At 42.7% G+C, this 23,126-nt stretch overlaps 1 protein-coding gene across 4 annotated transcripts in view; it reads right to left on the reverse strand.

Moving 5' to 3' along the window:
* Positions 1-4,872: 4,872 nt before the first annotated feature.
* The window catches only part of TTK (TTK protein kinase), a 103,043-nt gene continuing 84,789 nt past the window's right edge, over positions 4,873-23,126 (reverse strand). For 3 of the 4 annotated variants that reach the window (XM_039531562.1, XM_039531559.1, XM_039531561.1), the window contains 4 exons: positions 19,631-19,807; positions 9,813-9,903; positions 9,426-9,529; positions 4,873-5,674 (listed from right to left, as the gene is read on the reverse strand). In XM_039531562.1, the coding sequence (XP_039387496.1) occupies positions 5,588-5,674; positions 9,426-9,529; positions 9,813-9,903; positions 19,631-19,807 (459 nt within the window). In that variant the 3' untranslated portion in view covers positions 4,873-5,587. Of the gene's footprint in view, positions 5,675-8,645; positions 8,696-9,425; positions 9,530-9,812; positions 9,904-19,630; positions 19,808-23,126 lie in introns of all 4 variants that reach the window. The other variant, XM_039531563.1, reaches the window with a different exon arrangement.

The raw sequence follows: 23,126 nt of genomic DNA on the forward strand, positions 1-23,126 counted from the left end.
TTCCAGAATCTGGGGGCAGTAAACTCGAACACAGGGGTTTACCAATCACCAAGGACCAGCTAAATCCTTTGTGGCAAGACAGTTGGAATAAACATTTTAGGGAAAACAGATTAAAGTTTCCAGTTTTTCTTTTCATAAGACAAAAACGGTCATACTGGGTCAGACCAAAGGTCCATCCAGCCCAGTATCCTGTCTTCTGACAGTGGCCAATGCCAGGTGCTTCAGAAGGAATGAACAGAACAAATAATCATCAAGCGATCCATCCCATTGCCCATTACAAGCTTCTGGCACACACAGGCTAGGCAGGGACAACATCCCTGCCCATCCTAGTTAATAACCATTGATGGACCTATCCTCCATGAACTTATGTCATAAACACACAGTGAAGTGTTAATAAGTTCGCCTAGCCTAGCTGACACCTGACCAGAGGAACCAATGTGGGGACAAAATGTTTCACCCAGGAAGGAGGGAAGAGTCCTTTGTTCAGTCAGTCCATTAAGTTCTGTGCCGGAGTAAAAAGATCAAGAAATCACCCAGGGTAGTGAGTATTAGAAAAGGAATGAATTAGCTTATGTTTATTTCCTTTTGTGACTTTGTCTTTTTGCATTAGAGGGATAATCAAATTGTGTTTTCTTTTGTGTAACTACGGTTTTGTCCAGGGGAATATCCTCTGTGTTTTGAATCTGTTGTCTGTGAGAGTAGCTTGTATGCTAATCTCTCAGAGGTATTTCTTTTACACCTTGTCCTTAATTAAAAGTCTTCTTTTTAAGAACCGGATTGATTTTTTCCTTGTTTTAAGATCCAAGGGGTTTGGATCGGTGTTCACCAGGAAATTGGTGAAGTCTCTCAAGGTTACCCAGGGAAGGGTTACAGCACTTGGGAGGGAGAGATTTTAGGGGGGAAGACAGAGTTTCCCAAATGACTCAAACAGCTGTTTTAAACAATTTGGGTGGTGGCAGCAACCAGATCTAAGCTGGTAATTAAGCTTATGGGTTCTCATGCAGGTCCCCACATCTGGGGTACCCTAAAGTTTAGGGTGGGGGTGAAACCTATGACAACTTATCTAGTTCTTTTTTGAACCCTGTTATAGACTTGGCCTTCACAACATCCTCCGGCAAGGAGTTTCACAGGTTGACTGTGTGTTGGGTGAAGAAATACTTCCTTTTGTTTTAAACTTGCCGCCTATTAATTTCATTTGGTGACTCCTAGTTCTTGTGTTATGAGGAGTAAATAACACTTCTTTCCTTCCTTCTTCCACACCGGTCATGATTTTATAGACCTCTATCATATCCCCCCTTAGTATTCTCTTTTCCAAGCTGAAAAGTCCCAGTCTTATAAATTTCTCCACATATGGAAGCTGTTCCAAATCCCTAATCATTTTTGTTGCCCTTTTCTGTACCTTTTCCAATTCCAATATATCTTTTTTGAGATGGGACAACCAGATCTGCATGCAGTATTCAAGATGTGGGTCTACCACAGATAAATACAGAGGCAATAGGATATATTCTGTCTTATTATCTATCCCTTTCTTAATGATTCCCAACACTGTTAGCTTTTTTGATTGCCGCTGCACATTAAGTGGATGTTTAAGGAGAACTGTCCACTATGACTCCAAGATCTCTTTCTTGAGTGGTAACAGCTAATTTAGACCCCATCATTTTGTATGTACAGTTGGGAATATGTTTTCCCATGTTCATTATTTTGTATATGTCAGCATTGAATTTCATCTGCCATTTTGTTGCCCAGTCACCCAGTTTTGTGAGATCTCTTTGTAACTCTTCGCGGTCTGCTTTGGATTTAACTATCTTGAGTAGTTTTGTATCATATACAATTTTTGCCACCTCACTGTTTACCTTATTTCCAGATCATTTATGAATATGTTGAACAGGACTGGTCTCAGTACAGACCCCTGGGAGACACCACTATTTACCTTTCTCCATTCTGAAAACTGGCCATTTATTCCTACCTTTTGTTTCCTATCTTTTAACCACTTACTGATCGATGAGATGACCTTCCCTCTTATCCCAAGACAGCTTACTTTGCTTAACAGCCTTTGGTGAAGGATCTTGTCAAAGGCTTTCTGAAAATCTAAGTACACTATATCCACTGGATCATCATTGTCCACATGCTTGTTTACCCCCCTCAAAGAATTCTAGTAGATTGGTGAGGCATGATTTCCCTGTACAAAAACCATGTTGACTCTTCCCCCAACAAATCATATTCATCTGTGTGTCTGACAATTCTGTTCTTTACTATAGTTTCAATCAAGTTGCCCAGTACTGAAGTTAGGCTTACCAGCCTGTAATTGCCGGGATGGCCTCTGGGGCCTTTTTTAAAAATTGGCATCACATTAGCTGTTCTCCAGTCATCTGGTACAGAAGCTGATTTAAATGATAGGTTACATGCCACAGTTAGTACTTCAGCAATTTCACATTTCATGGTATTCACCTTCAGAACTCTAGGGTGAATACCATCTGGTCCTGGTGACTTATTACGGTTTAATTTATCAATTTGTTCCCAAACCTCCTCTAATGACACCTCAATCTGGGACAATTCCTCAGATTCATCACCTAAATAGAAAGGCTCAGGTTAGGGAATCTCCCTCACATCCTCAACCGTGAAGACCGATGCAAAGAATTAATTTAGTTTCTCCACAATAGTCTTATCCTCCTTGAGTGCTCCTTTAGCATCTTGATTGTCCCATGGCCCACTGGCTGTTTAGTAGGCTTCCTGCTTCTGATGTACCGGTACTTAAAATGTTTTTTTGCGGTTACTTTGTGTCTTTGGCTAGCTATTCCTCAACTTCTTTTTGGCCTTATATTTTACACTTCATTTGCCAGATCTTATGCTTCTTTCTATTTTCCTCAATAGGATTTAACTTCCACTTTTAAAAAGATGCCTTTTTGCCTCTTACTGCTTCTTTTACTTTGTTGTTTACCAAAGGTGGCACTTTTTTGGTCCTCTATGTATTTTTTTAATTTGGGGTATACATTTAATTTGAGCCTCTATTATGATGTCTTTTAAAAGTTTCCATGCAGCTCGCAGGGATTTCACTTTTGGCACTGTACCTTTTAATTTCTGTTTAGCTAACTTATTTTTTATAGTTCCCCTTTCTGAAATTAAATGTTACCTTGGTGATTAAATGCTACCGTGAAAATTCAAATCTATGCCTATCCTAAAATGAAATATAAATGAAAAGGAAGAATGACCTTGGACTTTGTGAGGCATCTCATTTGGTTTCCACAGCACAGTTACCCAGTCGGTAATTAAAAATTAAATTAAAGTGGACAAACAGAATGAAATGAATGATACTACTTGTTTTCCTGAGACTTCTCTCAGAAATGTAACTAATTTTAGCTACTGATGCAGAAGCACTCAGGGGAAGTGCCTCCAAACATTCTCTTTCACTGACTAGGGGATAGTACAGCCCGCAGTAAGGGAGGAAATCACCGTAGGACTTCCAGTCATTTGTACACTGGGAAACCTGACTCAAGAGTGGGAGTGGTACCTTTGGAGAAAAGGACACTAAAAGAGGACATGATGAATCACGTACATTGTTTTAACAAAAATGATTGTGCAAGAAGTTAAACTTCCAGTTTGCCAACTAGCTTTTAACAGCACAATTTTAAGGATGGCAAAACAACCTTCAAAATTATTTACCTTTAAAGCAAAAGGTAAATGGCTACTTGCTAATCTGATTACTCTTGCTAATTTATTTAAGCATAACTAAAATTCAATAAGTATTTAAAATTGAAACACGCTTCTAAATTAATGTTTAGAACAGTACTTATTAAAATCAGTGTAACAGAATAAAAGTATAAAAAAATCTTGGCATAAAAGCTTCCTCTTTATACACTATACTTCAGCTTCTTGTAATAGGTCTACCACCTTTAAAGCATCTTACGTGAAGTTCAGAACAGTACTTTAACTGAAAAGGTTTTTAAAACTAGTATTAAATTTTAGCTCTTTTCTGAACACCACAAAAACTAGTTACTGTATATACTCGTTCATAAGCTGAATTTTTTTAGTAAAAAAAGGAAGCACCAGAGAAGGGGGTCAGCTTATGAACGGGTATAGAGAGGGAGAGGTGGGACACAGCCGCTCCCCCCAACAGAAGGAGCAAGGAGAGGCAGCACAGCCAGAAGGGAAGAGGTGGGGCCAGAGTCTCTCTGCTTCTGGCCATGCTGCTCTCCCGACAGCCTCTGAAGCAGCTACAGCTCCAGGGCTGGCAGCCTGCAGCTGTGCCGCTCGGCCCTGCCCCCCAGAGCACGCTGCGGCCATGCTGCCCGGCCCAGCCCGCTGGAACATGCTGCAGCCACGCTGCCTGGTCTGGCCCGCCGGAGCAGACTGCAGCCACGCTGGCAAGCCTGCCGGAGCAGCTCCAGCCAGGCCAGAGACATCCTCCCCAGCCCTCTCCAGATAAGGTGGGAAGGGATGGGATGTGGAGAGTGTGGGGGTCCTGGGTTAGGGGTGGGGTCATGTGGGGGGTGGTCACAGGGGTTACTCCCCTGACCCCCAGCTTCTCCCCCCAAAAATATTTCCCCACCAGTTGCTGTCCCAGCCCATCAGGGTAAGCAGCTGGCGTGCCAGGACACTTTGTTTACTTAGGTTTACCTCCGTGCCTGCAGACTTTCGAGGTAAACAAACCATCTCGGCCCGCCAGCAGCTTATCCTTGCTGACCCCTGAATTATAGGGTCGGCTTATGAATGGGTCATAAAAATTTTCCATTTTTATTTATCCATCTTGGGGGGTCGGCTTATAAACGAACTGGCTTATGATCTACTATATATGGTAAGTATTTTTCTAAGAATATTTTGCACCTTGAAAAAAAGTTGCAAATAGAAAACTGAATTTACAAGGAACAATTTTTATACAGTGTAAGCCACTTTATTTACATTGTTCTTCAGAGTTTTATCAATACTTCCAGTGCATCATTTATCTTCCAATGACAACTGAAAATCTCAAAGGCAGGATGTTAGATTTACATTTATCAACAAACAATGCTGTGTTTTAGCACTTTAACATTAACAATATTACAGAAGTGTTTATTTTCCAAAAGTCTAAGACAATCCACTGGACGTAATGGAAGTCACTGATATTGACTATGTTTGACGGTAAAGAATGAAACTGTAGAATATACTTTCCAAGTGGTACTTGCAAGGACTCTGTCAGGTACTTTAGATCCACAGTTTGGGTTTTATAAAAATCTAAAAATCCCTCCCATCTTTTTTTTAAAAGTTTCCTCAAAGTTGTTTTTTATTTAGACATACCCACACAAGTATTTGCAATCCAAATACTATAGCCTTGTGCCACTACCAGGACCATAAAGTGTGACGGACTAGGTCATTTTCACTATTTAACCAGTGACATTCAAATTGTAAACAGACAGCAGATGGTAAAGAGTATAGTTGATTTTTAAATTCTGTATTAATAATCTATGGCATTATTCGCAACAGAGGTAATGACCTTTACTTTAAAAATAGGATCTTTATGCTGTCAGTGTCCTTTTTTTTTAAAGAGCAGATCAATATATATTTTTATCAAAATTATTTTACACATTTCTAGTAAATCATGCATTACTGCACATCATTTCTTTGTCCATGTTTGATTGCCAGGTTTTGTAAACGCAGATACATCAAGACTTTCACCACTGTTGCACTGTTCGTATAAAGTCTGAAATTTAAAAAGATAAAGGGATAGAAATAGTCATTCCAAGAATTACTTATTCAAAATGATGTCTGTTTGTAAAATGATGGTATAGTTTACAAAATTGTTTCGACATACAGTAATGAGTACCATCTAAACCCAGAACTAAAATTTCAGATATATGCAAATATGAGGAAATTAATAGGAAGACAGGGTAAAGCAGTACTAGCATTAAATGCAGTTTAGTGTCCAGATGGTGAAAAACATACGACGCAAGACCACGAAGAAAAAAAAAATGAACATGCAAGTAGGTAGAGTTCCATAGAGGAAATGGAAAAAAATTATTTGGCCCTTGAGACATCTTGGGTGGGTGTCCATACTGACATAGCCACATCACAGGATACAATTAGTGCAGTAAGAGAAATTTGTTTCTGTCAAATGGCTGCCATCTATATGGACAAAATAGGTCTGACTACTAGAAATCATATCCAGGCAAGGAAGACCTACGGAGAAGCTAAGATATGTAATGACTCTGTTCTGGCCTAGCTGCCACAGAAGTGCATGAGGGATAGAATGAAACTGTTACTTGCACAGTAACTCTGGTTCTTCGAGATATGTTGTCCATATTTTATTTTTATACTTTACACCCACACGGTTGGTGCATGTGTGCCCAGTGTACTCAAGTGTACCTTTTGGGCTGTACCCACTGAGGCAATATATCCTCACACACCTCTAACCGATGGCATTAAGGGCTAAATTACCCTTTAGTTGTTTTGCCATATGGAATCCTGATATTACCAGACTCCAAGTAATTAGGATAGAAAGCATGGCATGGAACATACATACAAACACTACATCCTAATCACAATTATTATACAGGTAAGTAACTTTGAGTGATTGTCCATCTATATATTCCACTGCTGGTGACTTCCAAGCAGTGACCCTTGCTGGCGGTGTGTACCAGGAATCTAGTGAACACAGAACTGTCCTGCCAAGTTTGTGTCATCTCTGGATGCTCTTACTATGGCAATGTTGTGTCAACATGTAGTTGGAAAAAAGTCATTTTACACAGCTCCATAATTAGTAGATTTCTGAAAGAGGCTATAGAAACAGACTGAGTCCTTGTGGAATGTCCAGTTACTCTTGAAGGTGGGTGTTTGTTAGGAGTTGGCTGATTGGATCTCCTCTTGTACTGGACTCTATTAGCAATTCTTTGTGATGAAACAGCCTCATCTTTAACTCTCTCTGCTTATGTTACAAAAAGTCTGAGATTTCCTAATGTGCTCAGTCCTTTCTTAATAAAAACAAATTGCTCCATGTACAACTAAGAAATGCAATTTTTCTTCACCTTTGAGGTGTATTATTTGGTTCAAATGAAATTCAAAACTGTTTTAGGTAAGAACCTGAGGTGTGGTTTCAGGATATCTAGTCATTAGGGAAAATCATGTATGGTGGGTCTGCCATTAGAGCCTGTAAGTCTCTCATTCTTCTGGTTGACGTTACTACCACCAAAGAAGGATGTTTTTGATAGAGAGGTGAACCAGAGTATGGAGTGAGGGGCTGAAAGGATAAAACCAGAGGACATAGTAGAATCAATTTTTAATGGCACATATTCCTTTTCTCAAGTGAAGACTTATCAGACATTTTAGAAACCTTGCTACCTTTGGGTGAGAAAAAGGAGAAAACCGCTGTATGACGGGCAAAAAGCGGTCTCAAAGAGCTCAAAGACAGGTGAGAGTTCTTGAGCTGTAGAAGGTAATCTAGGACTGAGATGTGAGACTGATGGAGACAAATAATGTTGATGGCACCTATATTAAGAATCTTTTCCATTTGGAGAGGTAAGTGGATCCTGTGGAGTCTTTCTGATAAAATCAGCTATTCAGCATCCTTGCTGTCAGATGGAGTGTCGTGGGATCTGGATACAGGATCTGTCCTTAACTCAGATATTACATCCAAGAGCAGAGGTAAGGTTATTTGGTGGCTGAACTAAACCTTTGGAGATTTGCATACTAAATTGCCTTGGCCAAGTGGGGGATATTATAATTAAACGTGGCTGTATTCTGCTTGATGTTCCTTAGAATTCTTGGTATTATGGCAATTGGGAGAAACACATATAATAGTATCCAAGGGCCATGGGATTAGAATTGGATCTTGGGCCATTCCCCCGGAGCAGAATCAATGACATCTCATGTTTTCCCTAGTGCAGTGGTTCCCAAACTGGGGTTTGTGAACCCCTAGGGGTTTGCAAAATGTTTCAGGGGGTTAGGTTATGGAGAAAAAAATTCCCTAATGGCGGACAGAGCTGTCCCTAGGGACTCTGGGCAGCACGGGACCAGCAGCCTGGAGCCCCTGGACTTCCAAGAATTAAGCAGATCAAAGCAAGCATATCTATCACACTGAGGAGATTTAAACTTCAAGCCTCCTTATAAGAAATGGAAAGGGGGGTGGATATTTTTTGATGTTTTTAAAATTAAATAGGCAGCTAGTATTGTTTTTTAAATTATTATGAAAAATATGTTGTAACGTGCGCTGTTTGCCTGAACTGCTCAAGACCTGAATGCTTGTGTAGGAGGAACTCTGAGTTGGATTCTTAGATACCCTCATGCTGTTTCACATCTGATACTTCTTGATGAAACATAGGAGCCTTGTCTTATAACAAGCTTACTCAAAGTGATACAAGCTACGAAAGTGAGATCTTGGAAGAGTGTTGCTGTTTTCATAATGTAATAAAAATAGTGTAATGATAAATAATAATTAATAATAGTGTGTAATAAGTATGTCATAAAAACAAATTTTATATTTCCAAGATCACTGCTTTTATAATTTATACTCAGGTAAAAGAGAAAATCCCTGGAAATATTCATTTTTAGGAGGGGGTTTGCAAGACTTGACATTTTGGTGAAAGGGGTTCACAGGTTGTTAAAGTTTGGGAACCACTGCCCTAGTGGAACAGATCTACAGAGGGAAAACCCCATCTTGAGAAAATGAAGTGAATCACCTTTTATCTGAATTCCCTGCTGAGGTTATCCACTAGTAAACTGTGAATCCCTGGAAAGAGACTGGCTGTTAAAAATATTTTAAAAAAATATATGGAGATATACCTATCTCATAGAACTGGAAGGGACCCTGAAAGGTTATACAGTCCAGCCTTCACTAGCTGGACCAAGTTCTGATTTTGCCCCAGATCCCTAAGTGGCCGCAACCCTGGGTTTAGCAGGCCAATGCTCAAACCACTGAGCTATCCTTCCATAGACAAAGAGGAATAACTGGGAAAGCATGCCTCAACACCAGGAGAAGGAAAAATAGCAGAAATAAAACCCTGCATTCGAACTGTCTGCCTGATGGACATGAAGATTTGCTCATTCATCCATATTGACTGCAGGAAAGTGCTGCAGTGCTAACCCACTTCACAGCAGCTTGTTACTTTTGGTCAGGGCAGAACAAGATGACATGGGCTGCGTCAGAGAGGACAGAGAGAAAGAAAAACAGTAGTCAGCACAAGAAAACTAGGGAGAAAATTTATTGCACAAGGCAAGGAGATGAGAAAAAATCCTGTTATAGCCACCACTCTAACTCCCACTCCACTCAAAGATCATGAGAAATGGTAATTTACTAATCTGCAAATTTCATGACAATATTGCACAGGTCCTCTATATCGGGTGATAAAGTTTTGAAATACTTACTCCTATTAGCTTTGTGATGCACACGCTTATTTTAACTAAACTGATTATATTTTAAAGAAATGTGAACATTATATTGGTATAAAAACTGTACTCACTCTAGCAGCTCTAGAAATAGAGTTAGGAGAGTTCAGACCAATAAGTTGGCCAAGGATGCGCTTCATTTCTTCTGTTGTTCCTTTTGTATTCAGACCACCTACGGCTATTCAAATATAGTTATGTTGAAACCTGCATGCTAAGTGTAATTTACAAAATGTATACAATCAGTCTTTAATTTTGAATATATAAGATTTTCAGAATTAAGATGCTGGAGCCCTTGCCAACACATACACAAGTGTACCAGAAACACTTATGCATAACTCCAATAACTAGAGAATGCACACAATAAAAGGCATTCCTCTTTAAAATCAAAATAAATTTAGAGAAATCTAGAAAATGTTCACTAATTTATTGTGATATAACTTAATATAAAATGTAAACATTACCTGTCTGTGGATAGGTTTGAATGTGCACATATGGATGAGTCAACAATTCAGAAATTGATATTCTTTGTTTAGGGTTCCTTATTAAACAGCGCTACAAAATAAAAAGATTGAGAAAGTAGATTGAGTGGGTGAATAGTTGAAGCTTTGTATTCTACAGTTAAATATACATGCTCAGTTTCCTGAATCATTACGGTTATGCTGGTATCCATGTACAAATCTGTAACTTATAAAACTCGTTTTGATAGGATAATATCAAACTGGCTGTATCTGTTGAACTGGAAGGAACTTGTAACACATGTATGGATCCTCATCTCTTAAAAACCAAGATGCCTAGAAATCCCCTCTTCACAGAAGAGAAACTGAAATACTCCTGTAATATCACTCCTTTGTAGGCATGAGGAGTAAGAGGCTCTCCTGTTGTAAATGCCAAAGTAGTCTGACATAGTTTAGTCAGGGATAGAACTGGGAAAAATAGTTTGAGCAAATATTTTATTTTATTTATTTATGTATGGGGAATGCAGATTCTGATCAACTAAACATTTCACAAACTTATGTAGAAAAAAATTCTACTTGAAATGACCATTTCAAAATTTCCTTCAATTTTATTAAAAAAATAACAAAATCAAAACAAAACATTTAGTTCAACTAGAAATATTTTTCCTAACTTTATCAGAAATCCCAGCTACACAAAAAATCAGTTCTTCAAGATCTAGATTGGAGTTGTAACTTTCATGTCACAGGGTTAACAAACATATAACCCTCACATCCCATATTATCAATGCTTAATCCTAAACTACATGGGCGGCAATTACCTTGACACTATCTTCTGAATAGGAATTCTAATTATGCAGTCACATTAATTTGTATTAAATGAATGTAATAGCTGCAGATTTAGTCACATTTGTGCAGAAATTAGATGCCAAGAATTTTCATTAACAGAGTTAAGGTTGCCCAGTAGGCTCCCAAAACGTGGAGAGTGGCTAAATTTAAACCTCTGAAAACCAGAATATACTGTGTACACTACCCCCACAGTGTAACCTTAATTCTGTCCCTGGGAATTGGCAAAAGTCGCAGAGAATGATTCAATAGTGCGGTGTACCATAATAGGTAGACATGAGAAAGTTCTAACAACGTGCCACCGTGTGTTGTGCTCCACAGCCTTGAATTCCAGCATTTATCTGGATGTGCTCCAACTGCCTTCACTGTGTTAGGTGTAGCTATATTGAATGGTGGAGAGATTAATTGGAGCAGCTTGGCAGAGCTGTTATTACAATGTGATAAGAGGCACATGTGTGTTTTTAAAAGTTCAAGTATGCCTCATTTTAATGTTGAGTTTTGTAGACTGTGTCCACAGAGGAGCACAATGGTGTCTTCTTGCCTTGGGGAATTCCAGCACTCAGGTGGCACATATGACAGTAGCCTCCAAGGAGTGAGGGATAAGTGAAAACAATGTCTCAGAAGGAATTCTCAGGGCAGGTGTGGAGGCGTGGTAACATTTAGCAAGCTTGGGATGGTTTGGGCGTAGGCCAAGTATAGTTAGCTCCTGTTTGCTATGCCTGACCTAACCATGAGCATTGCTTTTCCAAGGAGAAAGACTTAGACTTTGTCCTACAGTTCTCAGGTACTCTGTACCCAAAGTGTTCTGTAACATCTGTAAGGGTCGAGTGATAGTATGTGTTATTGGCATAATGGGGCATCATTCAGAGGACAAAGTTAAGGTTGGGTTGGGTAGCTAGTGTGTACTTTACTTATATTGCCTTGTTTTCAGATGTTTAAATTTAGACAGACACTCTCCATATTCTGGAAGGACACTAGGCACCACTGGACATCCTTAACTCCATGTTAATGAAATTTCTGGGCATTTAGTTTCCTTCACTGGGGCGGAGGGGGGAGAAATCTCAGCTCCCTGATTTACCACAGCCCAGCTCTGCCCTTCCACTGCCTTTGGCTCATAGGCAATGATTATCCCAGCCAAAGAATGACTGCATGTTAGTCCCTTCACAACTTCTGCATCATCTCCTCTCCCTTCTCTCTGCCTGTCCAGCACAGCCTGGCTCTCCCTGTCCAACCATCTTTTCCACAGAGAGGCAGGTGTCAGCATGGAACACACAGGTTGAGGATCTGGAGAGAGGCTACAGGAACAAGCATAGAATCAGTGGGGCAGACAAGGGGGGAAGAGCATGAGAGGAAGCATGGTCCAGTGCACAGGACCTGGGACTCCTGGGTTCCATTCCCTGCTCTCTGATAGACTTCCTATGTGACCTTAAGCAAGTCTAAGTCTCTGTACCTTAATTTCCCTACCTGTGGAAATGGGGATAATGGTATGTAAGAACATAAGAATGGCCATACTCGGTCAGACCAAAGGTCCATCTAGCCCAGTAAACTGTCTTCCGACAGTGGCCAATGCCAAGTGCCCCAGAGGGAATGAATAGAACAGGTAATCATCAAGTGATCCATCCTGTCACCCATTCCCAGCTTCTGGCAAACAGAGGCTACGGATACCATCCCTGCCCATCCTTGCTAATAGCCATTTATGGACCTATCCTCCATGAATGTATCTAGTTATTTTTTTAACCCTGTGATAGTCTTGGCCTTGACAAGATCCTCTGGCAAGGAGTTCCACAGGTTGACTGTGCATTGTGTGGGAAAAAAATGGTTACCTACCTTTCGTAACTGTTGTTCTTAGAGATGTGTTGCTCATGTCCATTCCTAGTAGGTGTGCGCATGCCACGTGCACAGTCGTCGGAAGGTTTTTTCCCCTAGCGGTACCCATTTGGTCGGCTGTGGAGCCCCCTGAAGTTGTGCCTTCATGGCGGTGCATATAGGTCTCTGCCGACCTGCCACTTCTTCAGTTCTTTTTTGCCGGGAAACTCTGACAGAGAGGAAGGTCGGTAGGTCTTGGAATAGACTGAGCAACACACCTCAAAGAACAACAGTTATGAAATGTAGGTAACTTTTTTCTTCTTCATGTGCTTGCTCATGTTGATTCCAAATAGGTGACTCCCAAGCCTTGCTAGGAAGCGGGGTTGGAGTTCATCGAATCGCTGGCTGAAGCACTGCTCGGCCAAATGCTGCGTTGTCCCTGGCTTGCTGGGTAATGGCATAATCAGAGGTTAACGTGTGGACAGACAACCACGTTGCCAGCCTGCAGATCTCCTGGATTGGGACCTGGGCCAGGAATGCCGTCGAGGAGGCCTACTCTCTTATAGAATGTGCCGTTAGTGCAGGGGCAGGTATCTTTCCCAAACCATAAGATGCCCGAATACAGGACGTGATCCACAATTAAATTCTTTGAGAAGACACCAAGAGGACCCTCATCTTGTCTGCTACTTTGAACAACTGATTCGACTTACGAAATGTGTGCTCGATATAAAAGGCCAATGCTCGCTGAACGACCAAGGAGTGGAGTCTTTGCTCCCGACTGTTAGCGTGTGGCTTAGGGTAAAAGACTGGGAGAAAAATGTCCCGATTGGCATGAAATTGAGAGATGACCTTTGGGGGGAAGGCTGGGTGAGGCCTAAGCTGCACCTTGTCCTTATAAAAAATGGTGTAAGGAGGATCAAAGGTTAAGACCTTAAGTTAGGACATTCTCCTAGCTGATGTTATTGTGACCAGGAATGCCACTTTCCATGACAGGTAGAGTAGAGAGCAAGTTGCTAGAGGCTCAAAAGGGGGCCCCTTAGTCTTGAAAGAACTATATTAAGGCCCGAAGCCAGGATCGGTTGGCCTAACCTGCTGGTATATTCTGTCAAGACCTTTAAGAAACCAGCTGACCATCTCATTGGAGAAGATTGAGTGGTCAGCTACACCCGGGTGGAATGCTGAAATGGTGACTCGGTGAACCCTTATTGATGAGACCGACAGGCCCTGCTTTTTTAAGTGCAGCAGATAGTCTAAAATGAGAGGTAAAATGAGAGGCCTGTGTCAGAGGACTGTGACCTTGTGAGCACCAGACTGAGAATCTCTTCCACTTGGCCATGGAGAACCTCCCTAACAGGCTCGGAGCACATTAGTTCTACTGGGTTTAGCCCTGAAGCTTCCCAGCTGTAAGATGGAGAGACTCTAGGCTGGGATGCTGGAGACTGCCATGGTCTTGTGTGATCAGGTCCAGAAGCAAAAGCAATGTGATTGGGTTGTCCACCGATAGCTCCAGGAGTAAGGTATACCAGTGCTGGCGAGGCCAGGCTGCTGCTATCAGTGGATCTTGAGCAGAACCTTCTGGATGAGCGGGAAAGCGGGAACACATACAACAGGTGACCAGTCCAAAGGAACATGTCTGCGAGGGAGCCTGGGCTGTGGTTCTGGAAGGAACAAAATTCCAGGCACTTTCTGTTGTTTTTTGTGGCAAACAGGTCGATCTGGGAAACTCCCCACCTTTGGAAAATGCTGTTCACCATGTCTGGGCGAATGGACCACTCGTGGTCGTGGAAGGATCTGCTGAGATAGTCCGCCAAGTCGTTCTGAGAACCCAGAAGGTAGGATGCTTCCAGGTGAATTGAGTGGGCTATGCAGAAGTCCCACAGCTTGAGGGCTTCATGACATAGGTGACAGGAATGAGCCATGACCTGCTTATTTATATAAAACATTGTGGTCGTGTTGTCCATCATCACCACCGCGCGCATTTCCCTTGCAAGTGGGCCTGGAAGGTCTGGCATGCAGGCGGACCACTCTCAGCTTCTTGATGTTGATGTGAAGTGGGAGCTCATCTTGTGCCCAAAAACCTTGGGTCCTGAATTCTCCAGATGAGCTCCCCACCCCAACGCTGTCACATCTGTAACCAGGGACGGCAAGGGCTGCAGTTTGGAGAAGGGGACCCCCGCGCATACTGCCTGTGGGTCGAGCCACCACTGGAGAGACCCGAGAACTGGCGGTGGGAGTGTAACCACCTTGTCCAGTCTGTCACGCCCAGGCCTGGAGAGGTCTGAGCCTCAGCCTTGCATGCTGTACCACATATGTACAAGTTGCCATATGTCCGAGGAGTTTCAAGCAATTCCTCGCTGTGGTGGTAGGGTATTGCTTGAAGCCCTGTATGATGTCTTGCATTGTCTGAAAAAGAGACTGTCATAAATATAAAGGGAAGGGTAACAACCTTCCTGTATACAATACTATAAAATCCCTCCTGGCCAGAGGCACCAAATCCTCTTACCTGTAAAGGGTTAAGAAGCTCAAGTACCTGGCTGGCACCTGACCCAAAGGACCAATAAGGGTACAAAATACTTTCAAATCTGGGGGGGAGGAAAGGAGGCTTTTGTTCTGTCTGTTCCGTGTGGCGTTGGGTGGAGCAAGATCAAAGCAGCAAGCAATCCTACTCCTGTAGAGTTAGTAAGTATTTAGCAAGGAAATGCATTAGATTTACTTTTATTTTGGCTTGTGAATTTTCTCTGTGCTGAGAGGGAGGGTATTCCTGGTTTTCTTTTTGTAACTTTAAAGTTTTGCCCAGAGGGAAACACTCTGTGTTTTGAATCTGATTGCCTATGAGATTATCTTCCATTCTAATCTTACACAGGTACTCCTTTCACCTTTTTTCTTTAATTAAAATTCTTCTTTTAAGAACCTGATTGATTTTTCATTGTTTTAAGATCCAAGGGTTTGGGTCTGTGTTCACCTGTACCAATTAGTGAGAATATATTCTCAAGCCTCCCCAGGAAGCGGGGATTGTTCTCAAGCCTGCCCAGGAAAAGGGATGTAGGGTCTTGGGGGGATATTTGGGGAAGGTAGGACATCAAGTGGCCCTCCCTAAATGTTTGTTTAAATCACTTGGTGGTGGCAGCATTACTTAATCCAAGGTACAAGGAAGGATTGTGCCTTGGGGAGTTTTTAACCTAAGCTGGTAGAAATAAGCTTAGGAGGTCTTTCATGCGGGTCCCCATGTCTGTACTCTAGAGTTCAGAGTGGGGAGAGAACCCTGACAGAGACTCTGTCAGGAAGACTCTGGCCTGACCAAAGACCAATAAACCCTATTCTCTGAATAGGGGAAAGAGTTGATTTGTGTACATTCAGAAGGAGACCCAGCCTGTTGAAGGTGGATCTCATCAGGTTGACGTGTTGCTCCACTTGTGCCCTGGAGTGGCCCCTGACCAGCTAGTCATTGAGGAAGACCTGCACCTGCCTTCTCCTCAGGAAGGCAGCTATGACTGCCATGCACTTGGTAAAAACTCAAGGGGCTGCTGACAGTCCAAAAGGGAGGACCGTAAACTGGTAATAGTTGTGGTTCACTACGAACCTGAGAAAATGTCTTTGGGCTGGAATTATCGATATGTGGAAGTACATTTCCTTGAGGTTGAGGGTGACATACCAGTCTCCTGGATCCAGAGATGGGATGATGGCAGTCAGAAAGACCATGTGGAACCTTAACTTCTTCATGAATCTGTTGAGGCCTCGCAGGTCAAGGATGGGTCTGAGATCCTTTGGCTTTGGGAATTAGGAAATATCAGGAGTAGAATCCCTTGCCCCTTAGCTCCCGAGGAACTTCTTCCACTGCTCCCACAGCGAGATGTGTCTGAGCCTCCTGCATGAGGAGTTACTCATGAGAAGGGTCCCTGAAGAGGGATGGGGAAGAGGTGGGAGGGGGAGGAGGAGCAGAATTGGAGAGAATATACCACTTCTACAGTGCGAAGGACCCAGTGATCTGAAGTGGGACCATGCACGGTAGAAATGGGACAGAAGATTCAGAAAACATGCTGAAGGATCCATAAGTGGACTGGTGTGTTGCCCCCGGGTGCCCCTTCAAAAGACTTGGTTAGAGCCTGATGACTGACTCATCAAGCCTGGCCTTTACCGGGTGGTGGATGGGGAGGCTTATGCTTGCCATTCTTGCCCCGCTTCTTGGAAAAGTCTTGCCTAGGCTGGGGAGGGTAGAAGCGCTGAGAGGGCTGGGGCTTAAAGTGGTTTTGCTGGGTGGTGGGGGTATGCAGGCCCACTTATTTTAATGTTGCCTGTGAATCCTTGGAGTCTGCTCCAAGAACAGTCTCATGCCGTCAAAGGGCAAGTCCTGAATTGTTTGCTGGACCTCTGGTGGAAGGCCTGACACCTGGAGTCGTGAACTCCTCTTCATGGCTATGGCAGAGGACATTGTTCGTGTGGCCAAATCTGCCGCGTCCAGTGAGGCCTGTAAAGAGGTCCATGCCACTGCCTTGCCATCCTCTACTCTGGCAGCAAACTCCACCCTAGAGTCTGATGGGACCAATTCCTTAAATTTCATTATGGAGTTCAATTAATTGAAATTATATCTACTAAGGATTGCTTGCTGGTTAACAATCCGAAGCTGGAGCCCTCCGGTGGAGTACACCTTCTGGCCAAAGACGTCCAGCTTCTTTGAGTCCTTGGATTTTGGGGTTGGGCCCTGCTGCCCCTGCGTGCCCCACCCCCCCATTCACCACTGTCACGACAAGTGAACCTGGCTGCGGATGAGTAAATAAGTATTTGTATCCCTTAGAGGGGACAAAATACTTCCTCTCCACCCACTTAGCTGTAGGGGAAATGGAGGCAGGAGTCTGCCACAAGGTTTTTGTAGTGGCTTGAATCGTTTTAAATGAGAAGCAATGCCACCTTGAATGGCCACTCAGAGGTTAACATGTCTACCATGGGGTCCTCAGACTCAACCACCTCCTCGGCCTATAGCCCCATGTTATTGGCCACCCTGCATAACAGCTAGTGGTGCGCACTGTTATCAACGGGGGCAGCCCAGAGGATAAAGACCCCGCCACCGCCTCATCCAGCGAGTATGATGACAAAGCCCTAGGCAGCACTGGGCCCTCCTGTCCCTCCCGCTCCCTAGACGGAACCTGTTCAGTGCTGTGCTGTTCAGCGCCGACCGCAGCCTTGGTGGTGGAGCTGGGACCTGGATGGGGCTGTGTGCTGTGGACTGAAGCCATCTCGGTGCCTCGAGGTGTGGGACAACCCCAGGATGCTAGGGAGGCACGTACCTCTGGAGTGCGTGCACTGGGCTTGGTGGTTTGCTCACAGGGTCCAGAATGGCCATTGCACAGGCCCCTGCCATGGCATCATCCCGCCTCCTGCCGTGCCGCTACAATCGGTGCCGGCTGCGCCAGGAATAGTAAGACTCCGCCTGTGAGTCCAATGACAGGGACCTGGAGTGCGGACACCATGGTGGTGCCAACTGGGATGGTGCCAGAGAGCGGTGCTGCCGAGAAGGCGAATGGTGCCACATCATTGCGGGCTTGCCTCTGGGCGGTGCTGGAGGTCTGTCTGGGCTGGCGGGGGGACTGCGGAGCTGTCATGGCAATCAAGTTCCTGGCAGCATCAACTATGTCCAGGGTGGAAGGGAGCTCCACCTGGCACACACTAACAGGTAATCCACCGGCACCAGACTCGACTGACTTCTTTGTGAGTGCACTCCTTCTGTCTTCTTGTGCCACTTATGTGGTACCTCCATGGGCTTTGGCGTCAGGGAGTGTCAGTGTCGAGGGTCTCTATGCCCAGAGTCCTTCCTCGGTGCCGTTTCTTGAACAGAGGCTGAAGCACTTTGCATGGAGGTGCTCGGTGCCCAGTCCTGCCAGCCTGGAGCTGGCTGGGGACGGAGGGCTGCCTTCATAAGGAGTTGTTTAAGCCTGAAGTCCCTTTCCTTCTTCATTCTCGGGCGGAACCCTTTACAGATCTTGTAGCGATCTGTTTGATGTGCCTCCCCCACACAGAATATCAGGGTTGGAAGGGACCTCAGGAGGTCATCTAGTCCAACCCCCTGCTCAAAGCAGGACCAATCCCCAGACAGATTTTTGCCCCAGGTCCCTAAAAGGCCCCCTCAAGGATTGAACTCACAACCCTGGGTTTAGCAGGCCAATGCTCAAACCACTGAGCTATTCCTCCCCACTCTTTCAACTACTTTCCACATCCATTTGCAACATAGGAAAGAGAGGGGATGTTCAATGGGATGTTCTCACCTGAATGAAACACCCCATGGAGATGAACACAGTGTGAAACAATAGCTCTGAGATGTGATAACTGCATTCTTCTCTGTGGCTATTCTCACTCACATCCCCACTAACACTACTACCCTGTATCCTCATGAAACACAGCAAGGTTCAAGACAATCCAAGTAAGCATGTGGATTTTAGAGCCTTTAGAAAAGTTGACCATTAAACAGAAAGTGCTGCCAACCCTAATGTTTGGAGAACTGGTGTTATGCTATAATATACATTTTGAAGATCAAATACAACATACTTATTATTAAAAAGGGATCATGTGATACAACTGGTTGTGATCCAGTTTTACATTATGCAACATAAATCGTTAGTATTTCCATTAAGTTTCTCAGTTCATGCTTCACAAACATGCCCCGTCAAAGGGTAAACTGCCTTCACCAGGTCAGGAGCAGTATCTGGATTCTGAATCTATATTCCCTGCTAGGTAGCATTGTCAGCAACTCAACTGGACTCAGTTTTGGCTTTTTAGAGACATAAAAACTTGGCTCGGTTCCAATTTGTGGAGAGTAGGGGGAAAGCATTTTTTTCTGGGCAGAGCATATGTTGTACTTGTATTGTGATTCAGCCAAATCAACCACGTCATACTGCCTAATCTATATAGTTACTTATCACATTTGCAAATTGAGCTGAAAAATCATGCTTGAGCTACAGGAAGCCATATAGTTAGCCTTAGCACTAACTAATCTTCATTTTGGTGCTCATATCCATCATTACATGCACAATCAGAATTATGCCCATCTGGGAACCAAATCAGAAAATGTTTCAGAAGAAGTCAAGTCACATCTACTCAGATTACAACAGTCTAGTAAAGGAACAACCGTCACTTGAATCTGAATTCAACTTTTTAAAAAAACTAAAAATATTAAAGAAAGTTACCTTTAACACATCCTGGAGATCTTTTTCTGCAATATCAGGGAACTCTATTTCATAACTAGGATCAATTATAGCATGAAGTTTGGTGATCTGATTTGTTATGTGCTGAAACGGAGTCCTCCCATAAGTCATACAATATAAAATGCATCCCAATGACCAAACATCACTTTTGGGACTTATCTAAAAACAAACAAAGTAATTATCTGAATTCTAATAATATTAATTACTTTAGTTTAAAAGAGAATGATCTCTTTTCTCATAGTTACCAAACGTCATTAACTTTGTGTAATATAATTTCACTTAAGCAAGAAGATACAATGGGGAGTGTTACATAGTCTGATGATATGCCTTAGTGATTATGCACAAACGCCAAAGGCTGAGTGCTATTAACTGCCAACATATGTCATTATTAGACCATAAACACAAATCTTGGAGTGTCTTGTTACAATATTAACTTCAAAATAAATATATTCTAAAGAATTATTTTTATGAGGACTAGATTGTCTTTCTCAAGTGTAATCCAACTTAAAAAGCTAAAGAGTTAGTGATAAAATTAAAATAAAATATTTGATTTTAAAGTTGATCTTGATATTGCTTTTGACAGTTTCTTAAAACAGTTATTTCCTCTTCGCATCTCTTCACAAAGATGGTGGTGAAGAAAAAAAAAGCAAAGAAAACTCCCTCTCTTGGACAACAACCAACTGCATTATCTTGGATGATGATGATGATGTAGGGTTTTGGTGTTTTTTTGTTTGGGGTTTTGTTTTTGGTGGTACATGATCCCAGAACTGCCTCCCTAGCAGTCAGTCATTGGGGAGTGGGGGGAGGAGGCACAGTTCAGCCTCAATTGAGATATATTACCCTGACAACAATACAGAAGTTCTTTTCTTCAGTGTTTTCCTCACTAACCCCATCGCCCGTGTATGATCAAATTATAAATGAGAAGAGACTACTGATTCCAAAGCCAGAGGATCTGATAACCACCAACATGGATCTCTTAGAAGGAAAGGTAAGTTAGTGGCTGTTTAATAAAAATTGCAACCCAGTGAGTAGAGCTGTCTTTATTTTTAAAATGAAGACATTTCACTAGGCATGTGTTTTCTACAGAACTTACTTTTTGTCTACAGAAGTCATAGGACAACTCTGGCACAACCACCATGCCATATTACTTACCCGACAAGCATTGGGCTTTGGTCAAAAATTAGAAATATTAGATTACTAAGCCAGGACCCTTCATGCAGGATCTTATGAATGAAGCCTTTGATTAATATATGGGGTGAAAGCTTCACCCTCTGTCAGGCAACGTAAGAGGGCCAGAGCAGCACAAAAACATCCTTAAAGAACAGTATTTGGTCGGGGGCGGATTCCCTCGGCCCCGGCACTGCAGAACACAGCCTGTAAGCCTGTCTTTGAGGACCCCACACAAGCCCTGGTATAAGAGGCAAATGGGAGGGAGGGAGGGACATGTCAGGGCAGGGACCACAGCCTGCAGAACTCTGGCCTGTACGGCAGCCCCGGAAGGCTGTCATACTTTAGACAGGCTACCAGGACAGTTTAACTGGTGCTAGGGGACTGCTCCATTGCCTGGAGCAGCCCAGGACTGGGAAGGTACAAAGATGGCTTAAACCCATCTTTATCTGCTTTTCCCATTGGGCTGAGAGTTCTTTGCTGCATCTCTCAGAAGTGAAGCCCAGAATCTCACCCAGTAAGTTTAATGCTAACCCAGATGTGGTGGGCAATGTACTTTGGTATATGGCTCAGATGGTCATGCAAGATGCTCACTTCAGTAACCTCTTTGTGCAAAGATCTTACAGACCATTACTGAGCTAAGTTACATTAGCTATTTTTAAAATGCTAACAAGAACAGTAGATGAAAAAATCCCACATCTTCATTTCACCATTCTGCCAAAATTGTTAAGCTCAGAGGTGAAACCTTAGCACAACCTTATACCCATATTATAAAACATACAAAAATGTCATATGTAGATAATGAGAGAAAGTGAATCCTCCTGTAGATCTGAAACATCCTAACTTAATACTATTTGAAAGGGTTATTTAAATCTGTGCACTAAATATTAGTATAGCTATAATTGAGCCGCCTCAAATCAAACACAACCAAATCAAGTTTACCCTAAAATTGAGATTAAGTATTAAAAGTTTCAACCTGAAAAGATACAATTTTGGCAAAATTGTAATTTTTTGGAAGTAAAGTGTGTGTAAAACATTAACTCCACTAGAAGCAGTATGCTGATGACATTCAGCTATCTCTCTCATTCTCAACTGATGCCACCACTACTAACATGTCAGAATGCCTACAAGAAATTAGCTCTAGGATAAAGAGCAGCTGGCTCAAACCAAACTGAGGTAAGACCAAAGTCATGTTGGTTGAAGAGAGAATACTTTGAAGAAATGGCCCAGTTTATTGTCCCCACCTTCCATCAGAGGCATACAGCCCCCATTCATCACAGGTGTGCAACGACTTGGCATTGTGCCTGACTTCTCACTACACTTGAATAACCAAGTAATAGTTTCCAAAAACACCTTTCACCTCCAGCTTGCTAGGAAACTTCACTCCTTCCTCGCAGATGATGACATGGCCATGATAAGACATGCATCTCTCACCTCCAAAATGGATTACTACAACTCACTGTATTTGAAGATGACCCACAGGCACAGAATGAGGTTGCCTACTTTCTCCATGGCTCTGGACACTGAACACATCAGACCTATACTAACGTCCCTCCAAGGGCTCCCAGTGAGCTCCAGATGCTGGTTTGAGGCTTGGGTCCTAATTTTCAAAGTAATTAGTGGATCAAGCCCCAGCTACATGAAATACTAAATTTTGATTTATGAACCCCTGTAATAGCTATGATCCTTTAAAACAACAGAGATCACAAAGCATGTGAGAGCTGGGGTCAACCCATTCTTGGTCAAGTGGATCCAGCGAGGAAACAAATTGCTGGAGGACCATCTTTAGGAAACATTGCAAAACCGCTCTCTGAGAAAGCCTTTCACCATAAGTTTTGATTCCCAAAAGAGAGACGTGCTAGAGACTCCATGATGTCCACAAGGGACTCTGAGCCCCTTTCATGTAAAATCAATATCAACAGCAGATACTACAGTGATAGGCAGTAGTATAAAGCCATAAGATAAAAGTTTGCAAAAAAAGATGTTCTTACTGTCTGGGCTTGAAGAAGTTTACTTCATCCTTAATGGCCAGAGCATAAAATTACTAGTCAGAGTGAAAGTCTCCCATGAAGCCCCATTTCCATTTTTAAAGGAATGCACAATTTCTCGTCCACAGTATTTAACTAGAACATTGACAGCCAGCTTCCTTTTAAAAAAGGATTCACATAGCTTATTCTACAAGAGTCTCCTACTATCCTAACTTACTTTCCTTCTAGCTTCAATCTACTTTTTCCTGTCTTTCCTTTTGATCAGAGATCATAATTTCTCAATTCCCCATCTCTTTCCTTATTTAGCACCTCAATCATACCCT

Source organism: Mauremys reevesii, linkage group 3, assembly GCF_016161935.1.
Source record: "Mauremys reevesii isolate NIE-2019 linkage group 3, ASM1616193v1, whole genome shotgun sequence".
Classification (NCBI taxonomy): Eukaryota; Metazoa; Chordata; order Testudines; family Geoemydidae; genus Mauremys; species Mauremys reevesii.